Raw genomic sequence first — 18,039 nt, 5'->3', positions numbered from 1 at the left:
GGGGGGGGGGGGCTGAAGGCCTAAATGTCGCCCCCTGGTGCCTCAACCGGAAACTGCTGCTTTGATCCCTTCCAGAGTCTCCGGATGATGGGTTCTGTAGTTCTGACTGCAGGGCTAGGAGTTGCCCTTTCAGCACCCTGGAGGAGGATCCCACCTGGTGGAAATTTCCTGGCTCACCTTTGAGGTCCAGGTTGCGGGCGCCATTGGAGTGCTGTGTGACAGTGCGCGAGCCGATCTTCAGCGTGTGGACGTTGTTAGTGTCGCGGGACACAATGACGTTGTGCCACTGGTTGTCGTTTACTGGCTTGTCCGAATTCCCCTTCATCAGCGATGGCCCGTTGCCCAGGTCGAAAACGTAGTGGATGTACCTAGAGGGTGGCCGGAACAGAAGGAATCAGAAAAAAAAAAGAAATTCAATTCAATTGAGAACATGGGCAGTAGGTGGCTCACGTCAGCTAGCCAAGCCGCACCCTGCTGAGAAAAGCAGCTGACGAAAGCAGAGGATTTCATTCCAGTTCCTCACCAGACGTAAATATTTCCATTTTATTTGGGCCTCCGAGGGCCTAATCTTACAAGGCAGGAATCAGCAGCTGCCCAGGCAGGAGGAGGACAAGGCCAGCCCAGAGCAGGGTCTTCCAGGGGCCCCGAGAGACGCCCTGAGCAGCCATTAAAACTCCAAAGGGCAGGGGGAGAAGTTTGATGCCTGGACCTCCATCAAGACAGGCTCCTCTCTGCACTGCCATCTCTATCGTCTGTCTGCAATAGGAGGAACCCAGGGCCGGGCTGGGGACCCAGTGCTTGGAGAGCCCAGAGGGCGACATGCAGGGAGGGGCGGAAAATCGGAGGTGGTCATTTAGTTTGGCTGGGATTCCTAAAAAGAGGGAGGGAGGGGAGATAGGTAGGTAGGTAGGAAGGAGAGACAGGAAAGACGGAAGGAAGGAAGGAAGGAAGGAAGGAAGGAAGGAAGGAAGGAGATATAAGAAGGAAGGAAAGGAAAGAAGGAAGGAGAGATAGAAAGGAGAGATAGGAAGGAAAAAGGAGAGATAGGAAGGAAGGAAGGAAGGAAGGAAGGAAGGAAGGAAGGAAGGAAGGATGGAGAGATAGGAAGGAAGGAAGAAGAGATAGGAAGGAAGGATAGGAAGGAAGGAAGGAAGGAAGGAAGGAGGAAGGAAGGAAGGAAGGAAGGAAGGAAGGAAGGAAGGAAGGAAAAAAGGAGGAAGATGTTTCTTTAAAGCAGAATTTGTCATTGACCAACGGGTGCCGGGGAGGGGGGAGCCTACTGTATGGGGAGAGAGAGGATGGAACGGAAACGCCTCTCAGTGGGCAAAGGGCTCTGGTGGAGAGGCAGATTCTGGCAGAGGACGCAGAGGGACAACTGACCCTGTCCCTGCCATGTGCTTGCCGGACGGCCAAGCCGCCTGGCCAGGGCCCACGGGGGGCCCACGCCTCACCCTTTGACGAGCTCCACCACGATGAAGTCGTTGCCGTTGCCGCTGTTGAAGAGGATGAGCCCGTCGGTGGCCGTGGTCTTGAACTGGAAGAAGAGGTGCATGGAGGCGTAGGCCTGCAGCGTGGCCAGCGCCAGGTAGCTGGCCTTGCTCTTGAAGGTGACCGGGTCGGCGATGATGCTGCGCAGGCCGAAGCGGGCGTTCAGCTCGCAGTAGCTGATGTCGCCGTTCTTGCAGAGGTCCATGTAGGGCATCCCGTTGAAGATCAGGCTGCTCAGGTGGCCAATGAAGTTGGAGGGCACCATGGAGATGAACCGCCGTTCCGTCATGATGCCCGTCTCGATGTTGTGGAACTCCAGGCGGGTGTGGGCGCCCGCCATCTGCCCTGCTTGGGCCGAGCAAAGGGGAGGGGGGCAAAATATTAGCATGCCAAGCAGAGAGCCGGCAAGGCCTCGGAGAGAGAGGCCGTGCCCAGGAAAATCCAGCAAAGAGGCTAAATCAGGAACCGGGTTAAGAGCTTGCAGGAATCCAAGGTTTTCAGAAGCCTGGCAAAGCCCTTTCAGCCCCAATCAATCAATCAGGGACCTCGGAGGTCTACTAGTCCAGCCCCCTGCTCAAGCAGGAGATCCTATACCATTTCAGTGGCTGTCCACTTTAGCCAAACTTTTATTTCCAGCTTCACTTCTCTGTAGCCTGTCCGCCCCTTTGACTGTAATGCTATTAATTCTATCCATCATCATCATCGCTATTAATCAGGGTCTAATCCTGGTGGGCTGGATCTGCACGCCTAACTTGATGACTGAATTAAATCTGTCTTCTGACTCTGCACAATTCATATGTGGGCCAAATGAACTGAACTGAATTAAATTGAATACTAATCAGAGTGGCCAAGTGTGATTAGACACGCAACAAATTTGTCTCCGGTGCAGAAGCTCTCCGTAGACACAGCCACAATTACACCCATTTGTCTACATAGCCACAAACGGGTGGATATGTACAGCGTGCAAAGCCACAGCGCAGCAAACCAGGTTTTGCCCGTTGCAGAATGGCAGCTGGACCAGAATCCAGCTGTTTTGTTTACAAGCCAGGATGGCTTGTTCTGAATCTCCCCCTAGTGGCCAAAGTGGGCGATTGTTTAAGAGCCTGAGTCAGGAAAGGAAAGGAACCATTTCCAAGATGGCTTGCTGCCCTCTTGTGGCAGAAAGGAAGAATGGCAAAGGGACAGGTGAACACAGGTAAGAGCAGGATTGTGTGAGTTTGCAGGGCTCCAACATCTGGCAGCCTCTTTTCCACTGTTTATCACAAGCTGAAGCATTTGTGAGCTGGGCAGCCCCCCCTTCATCTGATGCACAGGATGGCCTTAAACACAGGGGGAAGGAAATGCCGGTCGTCCTCGACTTACGACTATAATCGAGCCCCAAATTTCTGTTGTTAAGCGAGACAGTCCTTAAGTGAATTTTGCCCCAGTTTACGATCTTTCCTCTCACGGTTGCTAAGCGAAGCCCTGCAGTTGTTAAGTTGCTAACCCGGTTGTGAAGTGAATCGGGCTCCCCCGCGGGCTTTGCTCGCCTGGAAGGTCGCAAAAAGGGGATCACGTGACCCGGGGATACTGCAACCGTCGTAAATATGAGTCAGTTGCCAAAGCGTCTGAATTTTGGTCAGGTGACCATGGAGATGCTACAACGGTCGTTCAGTATGAAAATCTCTTTTTTCCGGTGCTGTTGTAACTTCGAACGGTCATTAAATAATTCCCTTTTTCCGGTGCTGTTGTAACTTCGAACGGTCACTAAATGAACTGTCGTAAGTCGAGGATGGCCTGTATACGGATCGTGCCTGGCTGAGGAATTCTGGGAGTTGAAGTCCACAAGTCATCAAAGGGCCAAGTTTGAAGACCCCTGCTTATGGACTTCAACTCCCAGAACTCCTCAGCCAGTGTGCCTGGCTGAGGAATTCTGGGAGTTGAAGTCCGTAAGTCATACAAGGGCCAAGCTTGAAGACCCCTGATATAGACTTTAAGAGGAGGGGACTTCAACTCCCAGAATTCCTCAGCCAGCGTGCCTGGCTGAGGAATTCTGGGAGTTGAAATCCACAAGTCACCAAAAGGCCAAGTTTGAAGACCTCTGGTCTAAGGGGTTGTGCGAACCCGGTCTTTGTATCGCGTGCATCTGTTCCTCTCTGGCTTACCTTCCACGGTGACGTTGTCCACAGAGAGCTGCAGGTTCTTCCCACGCCGGACCACCCGGACGGTGTGCCATTCGTTGTCGTTGAGTTTGTGGCCAGCAAAGAGAGTTTCTGGCCCTTTACCTGTGGGCAGGACGGTGAGGTCAAGAGCAGCTGTTTTCGGGGGGATCTGAGAGTGGGTGGATTCCCCACCCTCCCACGGACCCAGACCCCCGTTTAGGGAACACAGCCCCAGAGACAGAGAATTCCCAGCCAACAATTTCACCAGACCATTCACCCCTGCAGTAAGTGTATACATTCTCTCTCACACACACATACACACACACACACATATACAAGCCTCGGAAAGCAAGCATGTGCATTCAAACACGTGGCAGACGAGTCCCATGCTGGTGGGGTTACCTTATTCCTGATCAAGCCTTGATCAAGCCTTGTTTCTCCACTGGGGCAACTTTAAGATGGGTGGAAGTCAGCTCCCAGAATTCCCCAGCCAGAACCTCACATCTGGAAACCCCCCTCTCTCCCCACCAAAGCCTGCCAGTTCCCCAACTCACCTGCCTCTGGGATTAGTGTCCAGAGTTTAGCAGCCAGGCTCACCTGGCCACAGGTGTGACCATGGAGCCTCCTCCTACAGGACAAGGCACACCTGTCCATGCCCTTGTGAGCCAAGCAGGGGATACGGCTTCTCCCCTTCTTCCCACGGATTATGCAATTCGCCTGGGCAAAAAGCAATTTTGGCCTGTTTCCTGATTTATTTATTTATTATTTATTTATTAAATTTATATACCGCCCTATCTCCCTTGCGGGACTCAGGGCGGTGAACAGGCAATACTAAAAACCATCTCCTTTTGTGCCCAACGGGCTTTGCCTTCATCTAAATCTGCTTGCGATCCCATAAAGAGGGATCAAATTTTCTGGGCTGCCTCCGTAAGCATAAAAAAAAAAATTATTATTATTTTGCAAAAAGCAGGCCACCATTCTAATTTAGGAAGATTTAGAGAAAGTTCTGGTACAGGGAAAGATTAAACATTGGGGAATTTTTAACCTTGCAGCCGAGGGAGGAACGGAGAGATGGGACAGAGGCAAATTTTAAAACGTGCAAAAGGAGACTTTTTTTTCCTCCCTTTCTCGCCGTGTTCCACCTCGGGATCATCCATCGGGGCTAAATGAAAGAAAAATCTCAGCCTTCTAAAAGAACGTCTTTCTTGTCATGTGGAACTCCTGACCACTTGCACGTCGGTAGGACCTACCCTTGGAGAAGCGTTTCCTGCCTCTTGAATCACAGGCCTTGGATCCCCATTGCTGTGGGGCCACCTAGAAGAAGGAGCCCCAGTCCTGTCCCTATTTGTTCATTTTTATCCTATTCAACCTAGTCACTGGTTCACTAATGAATTCACCACTATAATATGAACCATATAAAATATTTGTTGTTGTTGTTAGTTGCGAAGTCGTGTCCGACCCATCATGACCCCATGGACAACGTTCCTCCAGGCCTTCCTGTCCTCTACCACCTTCTGGAGTCCATTGAAGCTCACGCCTCCTGCTTCAGTGACTCCATCCAGCCACCTCCTTCTCTGTCGTCCGCTTCTTCTCTTGCCCTCCATCTTTCCCAGCATCAGGCTCTTCTCCAGGGAGTCCTTCCTTCTCATTAGGTGGCCAAAGGACTTGAGTTTCAACTTCAGGATCTGGCCTTCTAAAGAGCAGTCGGGGTTGATCTCCTCCAGGACTGACCGGTTGGATCGCCTCGCAGTCCAGGGGACTCGCAGGAGTCTTCTCCAGCACCAGAGTTCAAAGGCCTCCATTCTTTGGCGCTCAGCCTTTCTTATGGTCCAACTTTCACAACCATACATTGCAACTGGGAAAACCGTGGCCTTGACTCTACGCACCTTTGTTGGCAGGGTGATGTCTCTGCTTTTTAGTATGCTGCCTAGACTTATATACCGCTTCACAGTGCTTTACAGCCCCCTCCAAGCGGTTTATAGACTCAGTCTGTTGCCCCCCAACAATCTGGGTCCTCATTTTACCGGCCTTGGAAGGACGGAAGGCTGAGTCAACCTTGAGCCAGTCGGGATCGAACTGCTGGCAGTGGGCAGAGTGTGCCTGCAGTGCTGCATTCTGACCCCTGGCGCCACCAGGGCTCTTATACGATTGTAAAATACACCGTTACACATAGTGTAAAAGATGGGGTGTCTTTTCTTCCTCTTTATTAACTTGAGTTTTTAGTTTGTGTTTTTTTTTTTTGTCTTTGGAACGTTTTCTTTCTGATTAAAGATGGTCTTGTTAATGATGCATGTATAAACTAAATTAAGTAAGCGTATTAAAAATGTTTGTTAGCTCCTCAAGGGTATTTAGTCAGAGGCCTGGGCTAAATGGGCCGTGGGCCCGATCCTGCAGAGTTCTTACTAGCAGGAGAGAATGTTTTAACTCGGGGTTGAATCGTGGGGTCCTTGATGCTCTAAGCTTGGTGGTTTGCTCACGGATGTTTGGTGACTTAACCGTATAACGGAGTTGGAAGGGACCTTGGAGGTCTTCTAGTCCAGCCCCCTGTTTGAGCAGGAGAGTCTCTATACCATTTCAGACAAGTGGCTGTCCAGTCTCTTCTTAAAAGCCTCCAGTGATGGAGCACCCACAACATCTGGAGGCCAGCTGTTAATTGTCCTCACTGTCAAGAAGTTTCTCCTAGTTTCTAGGTTGCTTCCCTCCTTGATCATCCATTGGCCCTTGTCCTGCCTTCTGGTGCTTTGGAGAATAAGTTGACCCCCTCGTGTCTGTGGCAGCCCCTCAAATATTGGAAGGCTGCTTTCACGTCCCCCAAGTCCTTCTCTTCGTTAAACCAGACAATCGTTCTTCATATGTTTTAGCCTCCAGTCCTCTAATCATCTTTGTTGCTCTTCTCTGCATTATCCAGAGCAACGATGGCGAACCTTTTAGAGTCCGAGTGCCCAAAAACTGGCCCCGCTCCCGCTGCACCCCGCCTGCCCGCAGGGCCACTCACCGCCTCCAGGACCCACCGCAGATCGCCCAGGTAGCCCAGCAGCGCCATGGTGGCCACGCCCTCTGCCCGCACCCCACAGCATCAACTGTGCGCGATGGGGCGTGAGGGCAGAGTCTTGTCTACGCTGCCTGGCTGCCATGTCCTTGGCTGCGCTGCTCCGCGTGGGCCGCCCTCGGGGGCGACTCTCCTCCAGGGGGGCTGCTGATGAGGGGGTCGTGGGGGAAGCAAGGTTGGGGCAATGGCGCGGGTGCCCACAGAGAGGGCTCCGAGTGCCGCCTCTGGCACGCGTGCCATAGGTTCGCCACCACTGATCTAGAGTCTCCACATTTAAGTATATTTACATATATCTGACTAGGTAACGTCATCTCTCCCACCAACACTGGCAGGGCAAGCCACTTGTTTATACCCGCTCCCTTCTAGCGCTGATACTGTTATCTAGTTGGGTGATGAAACGTCCGCAAGGAAACAACCCAGCTCAGATTGCACCAAGGACCCCACAGTCCTTGTTCTTTTCTTGTGAAAGATGGGAGACTCCACCGTTCCTCTGGGAAAGTTTACCCCTCCCGGTTTTCCAGCCTCTAACCACCTCCCCATCTCCTCTTCCATCTTTCGGTCTGTCTCCTTCAAAAGCTCCGTCCCCCCCCCGTTACACAGACGCACATGCAAACATACACACGCACACGCATGTCCTCTTCCACAAGGCCCAAGCAGGGAAGCCCCAAAACTGCGGGCTTCAAAGCAAGCGAGCTGAAGAAAAAGGAGGGGTTGAAAAGATGGATGCAGAGAGAAAGAAAGAAAGAAAGAGAGAAAGAGAAAGATTCCAAAAGAGAGAGAGAGAGAAAAAAAATGAGAAGGCAACTTACTGGGGTTACAGCCTATCCTGACACAGTCTGAGACGGGGGGCCGGGGTGGGGAGGGGGAGAGAGAGAAGAGAACGAGAGAGTTTTATATCCTTCAAGGAAACATCTGTCACCAAACACCCAAAAAATACAGCAATGCAGGCCACCCTCTGGGGACGGGCAGGCCCCAAGGGAGACGCTTGCGCTGGCACCGGGGATGGGGGGGGTCAGGATCCCAGCTGGCGACCCCTGGAAAGCAGAGGGGGCCGGGAGCCTCTCGATCCATGGCACAAACACCAATTTGGTTCCGGCTGTTTTCTGTACCACCAACACCACCAAAAGCCAAAGGGTGGGGCAGCTCAAGTTATCCACCGATGCCCATGTTGCTCAACCTTGGCCACTTTAACACAGGTGGACTTCAACTCCCAGATTCGCCCAGCCAGCATGCTTTAAGGTGGGTGGACTTCAACTCCCAGAGTCCCCCAGCCAGCATGCTTTAAGATGGGTGGGCTTCAACTCCCAGAATCCCCCAGCCAGCATGCTTTAAGGTGGGTGGGCTTCAACTCCCAGAATCTCCCAGCCAGCACCGCTGATCTGTGCACAAAAGACTGCAGACCGTTCTAGCAGGATGGCTGCTTCTTCGGTGGCTTGATGAGCTCCCCTTTCTGGCTAGGGAATTCTGGGAGTTGAATGAAGTCCACCCGTCTCAAAGTTGCTCGGGCCGAGAGACACTGCCATACGGTCTTTCCTGACCACCTGTGCCCAGTGGGCGATGCTCAAAATGTGCCCCGGCCCATTGGCCACTGCGAGCACCAGAAAACAGCGGGCTTGGGCCCGGTCCCAAATTAGGGGTGCCATGGCGGAGAAACCGGCCGCCACCGCTTCTGATTCCAATCTTGAACGCTACAGACTGACTTTGCCCATCGTTTGGGGGGGGGCTCCCTCGGCGCTGGCAAGCGGCTCCCTTGTGTTGATCAGCTGTGCAGGGAAAGGGGGCAAAATTGGGAAGTGGCATCCATTCCTCCCCCCTCCCCCCCCAGCTCAATGCCTCCCACCAGCCAGGACGCCTCGGCTGCCACCCCCTCCCTTTCCGCAAGCTGCACAGCTGGGCCACGGCGTGCCGTCAACCTCCACAGAGCAGTGGGTGCAAGCAGCCACAGGACCGGGAAACATCTCTCTCGTGGGAAGGCAGAAGTTCCCGGGTTGGGGGGTGAGAGGGAAGAGAGGAATCCTGGGAAGCAGGAAGGGGAAGGCTGCGGGTGGGGGGGTGGGAGAGAGAGACTGAATTTGGGTCACTGTGGCTGCTTGCTCTGGGCTGGCTCTTTATGCACCGATGAAGGGTCAAAACCCGCAACGACAGGGGACAGGTGGGATCCAGGAAGCAGAGTCAGCCCTCTCTCTCTCTCTCTCTGCCCGGCCACCACGAGGGTGGTCCGATGGTCAGGAGAGGGGGCTGGCAGAGGCAGGGAGGGAAGGACCCCCCCACGCCCAAGAAACAGGCTCAAACTCTGCGCCCGCGTTGGATCCTCAAGGGGGGCGGTGCTAGTAGACCAACCTGTTCCCAAGGCTGCCTCCCACCATGGGCTCTTTCATCTCATCCCACGTGCAGAGAAATCTGAGTGGGTGTGTGTGTGTGTGTGTGTGTGTGTGTGTGTGTGTGTGTGTGACATATGAGGAATCCAAATCCACCCGGGCTCACAACAGGACCTCCAAGTGCCTGAGAAAGAGACCAGGGAAGGCAAACATCAGGCCTTCAACTGCTGGTTCTTCACACCCTTATTTCTGGCTGGGTTTGATTGGCTTCCCAATAAATTATTGGCCAGGCAAACCCTCTCCTTGGGATTACTCATGAGTAAATATCCACCGGGGTGGAGTTATTACCTATCCGCACTAAAGGGAGGCGATCTTCACATACGCTTTGATTGCATTATTTTTTTTTTTAACAGGTCGTGCTCGCTCACCGAACTGCCTTATTTTAGGGACCCTTAGAAGGTAGGATGGTTTTAGAAAAAACCCCCAAAACAGCTTTGCAACCCATCCTCGCATTTAGGACGGTCCTGGGTTCAAGAGCCAAAGGGGAAGGGGGTGGCAAAAGCGCAGGTCACCATCACGTGGCGCCTGGCTTAAGATTGACAGTGATTCACTGAACACCCAAATGGGAAGGGATGTCGTTAAGTCCGGCGCGGTCATGTAATTTTTATTTTTATTTTTATTTTTATTTTGCGTAATGACCACAGGGCTTGGCCCTTTTATAGGGGATATTGTGTTATTCACTAGATGATTTAATACGGTGGGAAATAGATAAACTCTTAAGAAATAGAAGAAGGTTATACTTAAATGGACAAAATGGATATTATAGTTTGTTATGAAGTGAGATAAGGGAAATTGTGGTCACCCAAAGTCTGAAAATTATAAATATCACTTAACGACCGTGTTCCTAAGTTAACAACTGCAGCAACTGTGACAAGAACGGTCGTAAAATGGGGCAAAACTCCCTTAACAAACATCTCCCTTAACAGCATCAATGTTGGGCTCAATTATGGTCATGAATCGAGGACGACCTGTGTTTGACCCCACAGGAGTGGCCCAAGGTGGCCTACCCAGCAGGGACGTTTTCAGCCTGTTCCGCAAAGGCTGGGGGGACACGAGACTTTGGAACAACGTCTCAAGCCTTCTTCCTAAAAATGTGGGAAACATCTGGAGTTCAAACGGGCCGCTCCGACTATCTCAGAGGCCATCCAGGCTCCTGACATCTGTCTCAAACTCAAATAGCAGCTGTTTGGGACTCAAAACCCTTACGAAATCATCCAAACAAGCATTAGATGAAGACGGGATCTTCTGAGCTGAAAATAGCGAGAGAAATTGGAATGTTTTGCGCCTCTCTACTCCTTCCTTACAAGGGGGGGCCTTTACTCATGAGTATCCCCTCTGGGACGGGGCGTTCGCAAGGGACGCCAGGCCTTCCCAAACAGAGAGCCAGAAGTGTAAATATTTCTGCATGAGGCTCCGAGCCAGCGAGTGGATTTTTCACCTGCAGCCAAAGAGACGGGATTTTTGCAATTGCGGAAAGGGTCTTTTTTTCTGAAGATTCCTCTGCTGGGATTAAGTCCCCTGGTGAGCAGTGTTGAGGTTCACCTCCCTCCCACCCGTCATGTAGCTTCCCCAGTGTGGCTCTCTGGACAGAGAGGACGGAAGGCTGAGGATGGGACCGTCCCTGGCCGGGCCAGCTGGTTACCTAGGTTGACCGTGAGCTTCATCTGTCCCCCGTCCAGCTCCAGGCGGAGGGTGTCGGCCGACTCCTTGGAAGTGGTGGCCATCATGAAGCCGTACGCCCGCTGCGACATGAACCGGAGGGACACGTCTTCGGCCTCGGTGTGCATGACCGTGGGCAGCATGATCTTCATGTACATGCTCCCGTCGTAGCTTAGCACCGTGGCCTCTGTCCCGGGGAGGGGGGGGGTTGGGAGGGAAGAAAAAGCCAGGCAGGTAGGAATTAGAATAGCCGGAGGCTTGGCCTGAATCTCAGCATCTTTCAGGTGGGTGAACGTCAACTCTCAGAACTCCCCCCCCAACCAGTTGGGCAAATCAAAGCATGTTGGGTGAATATCTGCCTTTCTACCTGTCAGGTGCAGGTAAGGAAAGTGGGATCACTTTACCCCGAGCCACCCAGTGGCTAGGTTTGCAAAACAGGCCAGCTTGGCTATTAAATTATCCCGTTTTCTGTCTTCACAAAATATGCTAACTCACCAGCCAAAAACGGAAGGAAGGAAGGAAGGAAGGAAGGAAGGAAGGAAGGAAGGGAGGGAGGGAGGGAGGGAGGGAGGGAGATGAAGGAAGGAAGGAAGGGAAAGAAGGGAAGGAGGGAGGGAGGGAAGGAAGGAAGGAAGGAAGGGAAAGAAGGGAAGGAGGGAGGGAGGAAAGGAAGGAAAGGAGGGAGGGAGGGAAGGAAGGAAGGGAAAGAAGGGAAGGAGGGAGGGAGGGAGGGAGGGAGGGAGGGAAGGAAGGAAGGAAGGAAGGAGCCCTTGATTCAGTGGAAGCCAACCACTAGACCTGATCATTGCCACCCCCGGATTGCAGCCGAGCCTAGTTCAGGAGGTTGTGTGAACCCAGCCTGAGAGTGGTGGCCTACATCCAGCCACCCCCTCCACCCCCTCACCTCTCTCACACAGCCGGCCCAGGTAGCCGGTGCCCAGGCAGTCGCAGATGAAGCGGTTCCAGCCCTCCCGGCACAGGCCCCCGTTGTGGCAGGGGGAGCTGCCGCATTGCTTGAGGGTCTCCCGGGAGCAGAAGCTGGAGACCCCGGAGACGCTCTGCACCTCGGCCAAGCGGCGCACGTCCCGGCTCTTGCCGTCGATGAAGAGGTCCCGCACGCAACCCACGTAGCCGTAGTTCAGGAAGGCCGTCCAGACCTCCGGGGGCAGGATGAGGTCCAGGCGGTTCTCGGGAAGACCCCCCAGGTACATCTCGCTGTCCAGGTCCAAAATCTCGCTCTCCCCGCTGGCCAGGAAGGGGGTGCTGCGGCTGTTGACCGAGATGGAACCTGGGAGAGAGGGAGAGAGAGCCGGTTCACGCGTACGGCCCTCGCAGTGCCCCGGAGTCACGGGATCCCCCGTTGTGACCTTCTCTGGAAAGAGACTCACTTACTAGATCAACCCCTGCAGTGATTCACAACAAATGGGGCAAAGCTCCCTTAACAAACGTCTCACTTAGCAACCTAAATTCTGGGCTCAGCTGTGGCCCTTAAGTCGAGGACTACCTGATTCAATTCACCCGCTTTCTGTAATTGCCAGTTACCGGATCAGTGAGGGAACGGTCAGGGATCCTGTTGAAATCACAGGACCTCACTGGCAAGTGGGCTTTCAGCCGGGGGATTCCTGCAGATCCTGAGTGAAATAGGGGACAGGGAGGGAGGCAGCCTTCCATGTGGCAGAAAAGAGATTCGGGGACCGCCGGCAGCCCTTCCAGTTCTCCGATAACGACACGGAAAGAAAAATGGAAAGAAAGGGGGCAGGAGGGTCTCTTCCCAAATTCCCTACGCTCTGCCGCCAAGATAAGGCCAGAAAATGAATCTAATGTGTTACTAGGACTTTCCTGTCCGTCTGTCGCCTTTCTTTAGCCAAAATGGCTCGTCCCAGGGCAACAATGCCATCTCACTTCTGCCAGCTTAAAGAATGAGTAGATCCCCCCGCCTCTCCCCTACAATTGAAATTTCAAGGATCTCCATATCAAACATATGGGCAAACCTGTAGCCGCCGTACTCCCACTGTCGGGGGATCGTAGGCTTCTGACGCTCCCTGCCAGCTTCCCACCAAGTCAATGGGGAAGCTGGCGGGAAGTCAAAAGTTGGAAGTCTCGCCGGCTTCCACTGTCTCTTTGCCCGCCTGTGGTCACTTTGTTAATGTTTCCAGGTGAGTAAATATTGACAGTGGACAACCCAACAGGTTATATAATAGGTTGTCTGGTAAAGAATAAAAAAAGAAATTGATCTGGAAGATGAAACCGCAACCAGATTCCTTCGCTTGCCTCCCTCCCACTGCTGAAGCATCGGCCCACCCGACAACGCCTCCTTCCTTGCCCGTCAGTGCTGAATGAAAGACAAGGCACGGCCGCTCAGGACGCACGCACACCCACCCTTGCGCCCGTCGCGCTGGAAGTCCACGTGGCACCACTCCCCGTCGTTCACTTTCTTGGTGCTGGCCCGCATTTTGATGCCCCCCGAGCCCATGTCCAGCAGCAGGTAAAGGTAGCCGTCCAGAAGCTCCATGGCAAAATAATCGGCCTTGTGCACGCGCTCCGATCGGCTCTCCTTCGGCGGCTGGAGCCGGCCGTGGCTGAAGAGGAGAAGCCCGTTGGGCTCGGTGGTCCGGAAATCAAAGGAGATGGAGCCGGTCTTCTTGGTGTTCCACTTGGGCAGGGAAATGTAGGCCTCGGGCGACTCGAAGGTGACGGGATCGAGGGCGGCGACGTTCTCGCAACGGAAGACCAGGTCACCGTTGATCTTCATCTTAGGATCCCCTTCCTTGGCCAAGCGGGACAACTCCAGTTTGAAGTCGTTATTCTTGTAGACCACCTGCAAGGAAAGGAGAAGAGCAGCAGCGTCAGCCAGATATCCGTCAGTAGCCCTCTCCTTCCAGTGCCATTGTCAGCTCCATCCAATCTGAACTGCCTGACCGGTGGAGATCAACCGGTCCATTGCACGGGGTTGAATTGAATCCGGCTCAGAACAAGGTCCGTATTGCAGGCCTGAAGGCCAGCAGACTGAAGGGTTCCCCGGTTTGGCATCACTTTGGTGTGGCTGTTTCAGCCAGCTGGAGGGAGGCCTTGCCTGAACAAAGCACACAGGAGGGACAGTTGACAGTGCAATATTGTCTCCAAATCAGAGGCATCAGATCTAGTTCAAAAAACAGAGGAGATTGATGATCGTACTGCCAAATCAAACAGTCGTGCAAAATTAAGGCAAGCAGTCCTTGATTTATGAGTCCAGAGTTATGTATGTAAGTCATGCCAATTGTTAAGAAGGTTGATTTTGTTGTTGTTATTATTATTGTTATTATGGATCATTGCACAGTCAGCCAGATGTTCAGACTGGATTTGGCATTTTTGTCTACCTATCGAATCCTTCCCAAGGACCTGGGATAGGCAGATGTGGATGTTTGATGATATTACAGATATCATCGCAGGATGAAAGCAGTTCCTAGTAAGGCCGCCTTTTGCAATTGACTAATGGTGAATTTGTCAATGCCGATGATGGTGTTCAAGTGGTGCTCCAGTTGTTTTGGGATTGCACCCAAGACGCCTATGACTATTGGGACTACCCTTGCTTGCCTTTGCCACAGTCTTTCTATTTCTATTTGTAGGTCTTTGTATTTTGTTATCTTCTCCAGTTCTTTCTCGTCTATTCTGCTGTCTCCAGGCACTGCCACGTCCACTATCCAGACTTTTTTGTCTTTCTTATCGACAATTGTTAAGTCCGGGTGTTATGCTTTTATTTATTATTATTATTATTATTATTATTATTATTATTATTATTATTATTATTATTATTATTATTATTATTATTATCATCATCATCATCATCATCATCATCATCATCATCAGGAGGTGGTGGTGGCTCCCAGAATTCCTAGCTCCTGAGACCATGAGGACTAGAGGCTTTACATATTAAATTGATTTATACATGGTTACCCATCTCGCAAAGGCAAACACATGGAAACAATACGAACAGTACGAGTGACATGAAAAACCCTAAACTGTGCTAAGAAACCGGGGAGCGGAAGGATCAAGCAGAGTAGGTGCTCCCTGTTCCTTCTTCCCCTAGCACTAAGTTCAGTCCCACCCGCGCACCGCCCCCCACCTTATCCCAACCATCCCCCCCCTCCCCAGCGACTCACATCCTTGAGGCATCCCATAAAATTGTTGCTGACGGGAGACCCCGGGAGATCCGCCGTGTTGGGACTCCCTCCGATATAGAAGAAGTCGTCCGAGCCCAGCATGGTATAGTCCTCTTGGGTGTATCCGGTGGTGGTCAGGATTCCGTCCACGGAGATAGTCACCTGTCCGTCGTGAGCGCAGAGGTTGCGGGGAGGGGGGTGTGGGGGGGGGAGAGACAAGGAGACAACAGAGTGTTAACCAACCACAGGACTGATGGGAGACGGGGAGGGCGGGGAGGCTTGGGAAACGGGGCTGCCAACTTATTTTCCGGTCTGGTTGTCTCTTCGGAGAAATGCCACGGTGGTTTTTTTTTTTTTTCCTTCTGGGCAGGGTCTTTTGGGGAAGGGGAGGGGGAGGAAGAGGGACAGAGAGAGCAGCTGTCAAGGGGAGAACATCTGCACAAGGCTGGATGGTCCAGAAGGGGAACTGAGTACTGTAACTATACCAGGGGTAGGCAACCTCGGCTCTTTTATGACTCGTGGACTTCAACTCCCAGAATTCCTGAGCCAGCCATGCATGGCTGGCTCAGGAATTCTGGGAGTTGAAGTCCACGAGTCATAAAAGAGCCGAGGTTGCCTACCCCTGGACTATACTATGCAACCCACTCCCCCCACGCTCCGCTCTCAGCACGCCCATTGCCCGATGCTCCGGCGAGCTGCAGGTTGGCTCTGCCAATCCAGGGCTGCCCTTTCCCGCGGCTGTTTGGGGAGGAGCGTGCAGAGCTGGAGGGAAGAAATCCGAAGTTGGGGAGCAGGTGAAACCCAGACGAGGCAGGAAGGGCGCTTACGCCTGCTCTGGCAGAAGAACAGTTGCTTTGACTTGAAGCTCCTGGTTTTCTGCTGTCGGGACTCTTCGGGTGCGTGGGTTCACCCAACACGCGAGGCTCGGAGGAACGCTTGGTTCGTCTGAACTTCAGCGTCTCGCAGGAACCCAACTCTCAGTGCAACCATCATAAATACATGCAGGCTGTCAAGGGTTCAAATTCTGGTCATCACCAAACAGCGGGGGTGCTGCAACAGTTGTGACGACCGGTTGTCACTTTTCGAATGCCGTTCTAACTTCCAAAGGTCGCTAAGTGAATGGTTGTTGAGTCGAGAACTACCCCCGTCAGTCATCTACCTGACCAGCTCAAAGTTGGCTCCGCCTTCCGAGGTCGGTAAAATGAGGACTCGGATCGTTGGGGGCAAAATGCTGACTCTGTAAACCGCTTAGAGAGGGCTGTAAAGCACCGTGAAGCAGTATATAAGTCTAAATGCTAGTGCTATTTTCCTTCCTTCCTTCCTTCCTTCCTTCCTTCCTTCCTTCCTTCCTTCCTTCCTTTCTTCCTAGTGGTTAGAATGCTGCATTGCAGGCTAACTCTGCCCACAGCCAGGACTTCAATCCTGACCGGCTCAAGGCTGACTCAGCCTTCCGTCCTTCCGAGGCAGGTAAAATGAGGACCCAGATTGTTGCAGGGGGCAAGAGGCTGACTCTGTAAACTGCTTAGAGAGGGCTGTAAAGCATTGTGAAGAGGTACATACATACTGTTGCTATTGCTATTCCATTCGGGAGCTGGGCTTGGATCACGCCTGGAAGCAGCTGGGTTAAATTGGCTTGCAAAGAGGAAGTTAATTTGTAGGTTTCTTGCGACAGACAACGGAAGGGAATGCTAATACGCCTGAAGATGGAAATAGCGTTCAAAAAATAATATTTAACAGAGACAAATGCAACACTGTGCATTTAACCGGCTTCACTTAGGAAACAAGGACTCTTAAGGGAGAGGTTTAGGCTGAGGGAAGAGCCGGCTTGAGAGTTGTACTTATAAAAATGATTTTGGAATGTTAGTCGCCTACAACTTGAGCTGATGGGCTGGCAAGAAGACGAAGATAATTGAAAGTGTCAGCAGATGCATTGTGTTTCAATTAAAAGAAGAGTTTTCTGCTTTATTTTGCATTGGTCGGAGCCCAGCTTGAATTTTGTGTCGTGATCCAAGCATCAAACTTTAGGAAGGATTCGGAGAAAACTGGAAAGAGGTTTAGAGTTAGGTCACAAGGATAAGCAGGTGGCCAGAATCCAAGCCCTGTGGGAAGAAACTGGAGGAGTTGGCCATGTGGAGCACTTCCAGGACCACGGAAACAAATCAAGGAGAGAAGCAACTTAGAACTAAGGAGAAATGACTCCTTTCTCTGGGAAATCATCTAATTTCTGTAGGATCCAATCCGGGTCGGTCACCGGCACCTGAGGCTTACTCTTCGGATCTTTCGGACTCAGCCGTGCCTGGAGAGAAGATCTCCAAGGATGGGGATGCTCCAGCAGACGAAGCCTCTGGTGCCGGTAACCGACCCGGATCGGATCCTGGGAGATACAGATTGGCCTTCATTCTTGTAATTTCTGACTGGTTTTTGTTTAAAGAGCTGTAAGGTTTTAACTGGACATCTTGGTTCGTACTTTTGAAGGACCAATGACTCCGGCCTGGTTTTGATTCAGAAGAGAGGATAGAAACTGAATAAACATTGCTAAGTGAGGCAATCCTAGAGATAGTCCTCGGTTTACGACTATAACTCCCATGGCTAAGCAGGACCATTGTTAAATGAGACACGCCTACCTACCAACCTACCTACCAACCTACCTACCTATCTATCATTCTACCTATCATCTATGTATCATCTACCTACCTACTCTATCTATCTATCTATCTATCTATCTATCTATCTATCTATCTATCTATCTATCTATCATCCATCTACCTATATATCTATTTATCTATTTATCTATTTATCTATTTATCTACCTACCTATCTATCTATCTATCTATCTATCTATCTACCTACCTACCTACCTACCTACCTACCTTTCATCTATCTATCTATCTATCTATCTATCTATCTATCTATCTATCTATCATCCATCTACCTATATATCTATTTATCTATTTATCTATTTATCTATTTATCTACCTACCTATCTATCTATCTATCTATCTATCTATCTATCTATCTATCTATCTACCTACCTACCTACCTACCTACCTACCTACCTTTCATCTATCTATCTATCTATCTATCTATCTATCTATCTATCTACCTACCTACCTACCTACCTACCTACCTTTCATCTATCTATCTATCTATCTATCTATCTATCTATCTATCTATCTATCTATCTA

General features: G+C 51.6%; 1 protein-coding gene across 1 annotated transcript in view; it reads right to left on the bottom strand.

Annotated features, from left to right (window-relative positions):
* NRXN2 (neurexin 2) overlaps window positions 1-18,039 on the bottom strand; it is a 253,526-nt gene that overhangs the window by 134,975 nt on the left and 100,512 nt on the right. The window contains exons 7-14 of the mRNA XM_029284646.1: window positions 14,855-15,016; window positions 13,095-13,533; window positions 11,620-12,003; window positions 10,699-10,902; window positions 7,488-7,514; window positions 3,633-3,752; window positions 1,452-1,833; window positions 178-368 (exon numbers count right to left, since the gene is read on the bottom strand). Of these exons, the coding sequence (XP_029140479.1) occupies window positions 178-368; window positions 1,452-1,833; window positions 3,633-3,752; window positions 7,488-7,514; window positions 10,699-10,902; window positions 11,620-12,003; window positions 13,095-13,533; window positions 14,855-15,016 (1,909 nt within the window). The remainder of the gene's footprint in view (window positions 1-177; window positions 369-1,451; window positions 1,834-3,632; window positions 3,753-7,487; window positions 7,515-10,698; window positions 10,903-11,619; window positions 12,004-13,094; window positions 13,534-14,854; window positions 15,017-18,039) is intronic.

The sequence above is a fragment of the Protobothrops mucrosquamatus genome, unplaced genomic scaffold, assembly GCF_001527695.2.
Source record: "Protobothrops mucrosquamatus isolate PMUCROS unplaced genomic scaffold, P.Mucros_1.0 scaffold787, whole genome shotgun sequence".
Classification (NCBI taxonomy): domain Eukaryota; kingdom Metazoa; phylum Chordata; class Lepidosauria; order Squamata; family Viperidae; genus Protobothrops; species Protobothrops mucrosquamatus.
The sequence above is the reverse complement of the archived record's forward strand: the minus strand, read 5'-3'. Positions and strand labels throughout refer to the sequence as shown.